We start from the raw sequence: 2300 nt of genomic DNA on the forward strand, positions 1-2300 counted from the left end.
TAAAAAACATAAAAATTTGCCAGATACACCATAAATAGTTAAAACATGCTGTCTTCCTCAGAAAATTAATAATCTCTAAAATTCAAAACCAACTAACCCTGAAATTCAGGTAAAGAAATACTTGTATTTGTGCCTCCACCACAAGGTAAGTGTAAGCATTAGAGCTATTGCAGTTAACAGTCCCAGGAAAAGGTGAGGCTGATGTCAACACAAGTCATTCTGGCTGATAGCCGAGTTCAACTTCTCTATTCCATAGGATGAAAAATCTGCTGGTCTGCCTTGCCTGGGTAAGGAGGTCAGTGCAGCCCTATTCCTATGAATACGGTAGAAATCGTCAACCTGGTTGGCAGGGCAGGTGACTAGATGACAGGAAAGCAGAAACTTATACTGTGGTTTCATCCTGCGTATCTGCTGTGACAGCAGACAGTGAATTTGACCTAATTTTGTTTTCTGAAGTGATTCTTCCTCCTGTTATATTGGCAGGTTCAATGGATTTTCTGTGAACTTAAAAGAAGTTTTTCCAAAGAACTTCGGGTTTTGTATAGGTAAAATTGCCTCCAAAGGAAACTCACCAAGGAAAGAGCAATGGCTTGTGCTCAGGTAAATGTTCCCAAGGGCAAGGGCCGTATGTCCTTTCCTTCTCAAAATCTTTGACATTCTGAACTTGTAGCCTTTTACTTTTCATGCATAATGAGCTTCTTTCCAAATACATTTGCATTTTCTTCTTATGATAGTATATATTCCCTCTATTTTGTCAATTTTGTTGAGTTTTGGTATATTTCATACAGATCATCTCAATTATCTTTATTCCCCCTTCCTCATTGGCATCCTCCCATAGTGCCCTCACCCCACTGGATTTCATGCATTCTGTCATTTGTGTTAAGGCCCATCACGTCAAGTTAGTGTCTGAGACATCCCTCACTGCAAGTTCATCCACTGAGGTCTAGTGAACCTATCTAGAGTCTCTTCCTTTAAGAAGATCATCTCTTCTTCACCCAGCAGTAATCAGCTACCAGTAGTTCCTTGGTTAAGACTGGGGACTGTTGCCCATTTCCATAGTTGTATGCTGGTTTTTTGGTTTTTTTTTTTTGCTTCAGTATTAACAGGTCTTGTGCATGCTAACAATATTGCTGTAGGTTCATAAGCAAAGTCATCTCTCTAGTCTGTTCTCAAATGTTAAATCTTTCAAGATTAATTTAATAAATGCATCACTTACAATCTCAAAATATTTCTTATGTGGTGGCTGAAAATTACACGAACCAATCCCCAGTTCTACAGAAGATGGACTTGGGTTGTTGTATGCCTGTGGAGAAGAGAGCATATCCTGTGAGGGTGTTATATTGGAGGCTCTATCAGCTTCTGTGGACAAGTCTTGGGAAAATTCACATTGGAACAAAATGGAATGCATTGTTTAGAGAAACTGACTTATTTAAGGAAAAAGGAAGATAGAATTTCTCATATCCTAAGACTATTCAAACACATAAGAAATTGCTGAACAAGGTGGATTAATATTTATTGAACAATACAGAGAATTGTTATTTTCATATTTTATTCAAGTTTTGTATTACTTTGCTTTGAGTTTTTATTGAACCACCATCACAGGCCTGAAGATGTTTGCTGCCGTGTTTGCTGACACCTTTGTTCATTTATCTCCAGGGTAATCACTCCCTTGGCTGAGGTGCACTGTACCAGTTTCCTCAATTTAGACCTCATTGTTGTGGTTTATCAGTAATAATTTTCTTCTGGTGGTTTACAGAATGAAGCTGATGAATCATTATATTTAATGGAGGATATTTCCGTGATTCATGGTTATTTTGCTCTCCTTGGGGGGTAAAAGTTCTCATATTCTCTTGCTAAATACTAACTTTTACAGATGGAGATTCTGAAGTAGACCTTTAATAGGTTGGGATTTCTTCTTCACAATCACAGCAGAGTAGTGCTTCTGATACTGCTTCTTTGTACCCCAGAATAGGAAAACAAGGATCATATATTGCTTTAGAATTCAAATCACTGGGTGTTTATGTGTATCATATAACATATATACTGCATAAAAATAGAACAAAATTGTAAAACTATGATGTTCAGAAAAATTAACTCCTGTTTTCAGTGGGATCATTTTTTTTTGTCTTCCCCAGTTAGAAAATGAATAATGAATAATGAAAGACAGATATAGTTTATGAATTTTAATATTTTAAATTTATTTAAAAAGTCACTCTGTTGACTATGGAAAATTGTGCAAACTAGGCTATTATATGAAATTTAATGATTGCATTTTAATTACAAAGGCTTTGTGCTTATCA

The 2300-nt window shown here is 36.3% G+C and overlaps 1 protein-coding gene across 1 annotated transcript in view; it reads left to right on the forward strand.

Moving 5' to 3' along the window:
• The window catches only part of LOC103745511 (zinc finger protein 729-like), a 16314-nt gene that overhangs the window by 1775 nt on the left and 12239 nt on the right, over positions 1–2300 (forward strand). Inside the window, exon 3 of the mRNA XM_008847436.3 lies at positions 484–600. Within this exon, the coding sequence (XP_008845658.1) occupies positions 586–600 (15 nt within the window). The 5' untranslated portion in view covers positions 484–585. The remainder of the gene's footprint in view (positions 1–483; positions 601–2300) is intronic.

The sequence above is a fragment of the Nannospalax galili genome, unplaced genomic scaffold, assembly GCF_000622305.1.
Source record: "Nannospalax galili isolate Female #2095 unplaced genomic scaffold, S.galili_v1.0 scaffold4, whole genome shotgun sequence".
In the NCBI taxonomy this organism is placed as follows: Eukaryota; Metazoa; Chordata; class Mammalia; order Rodentia; family Spalacidae; genus Nannospalax; species Nannospalax galili.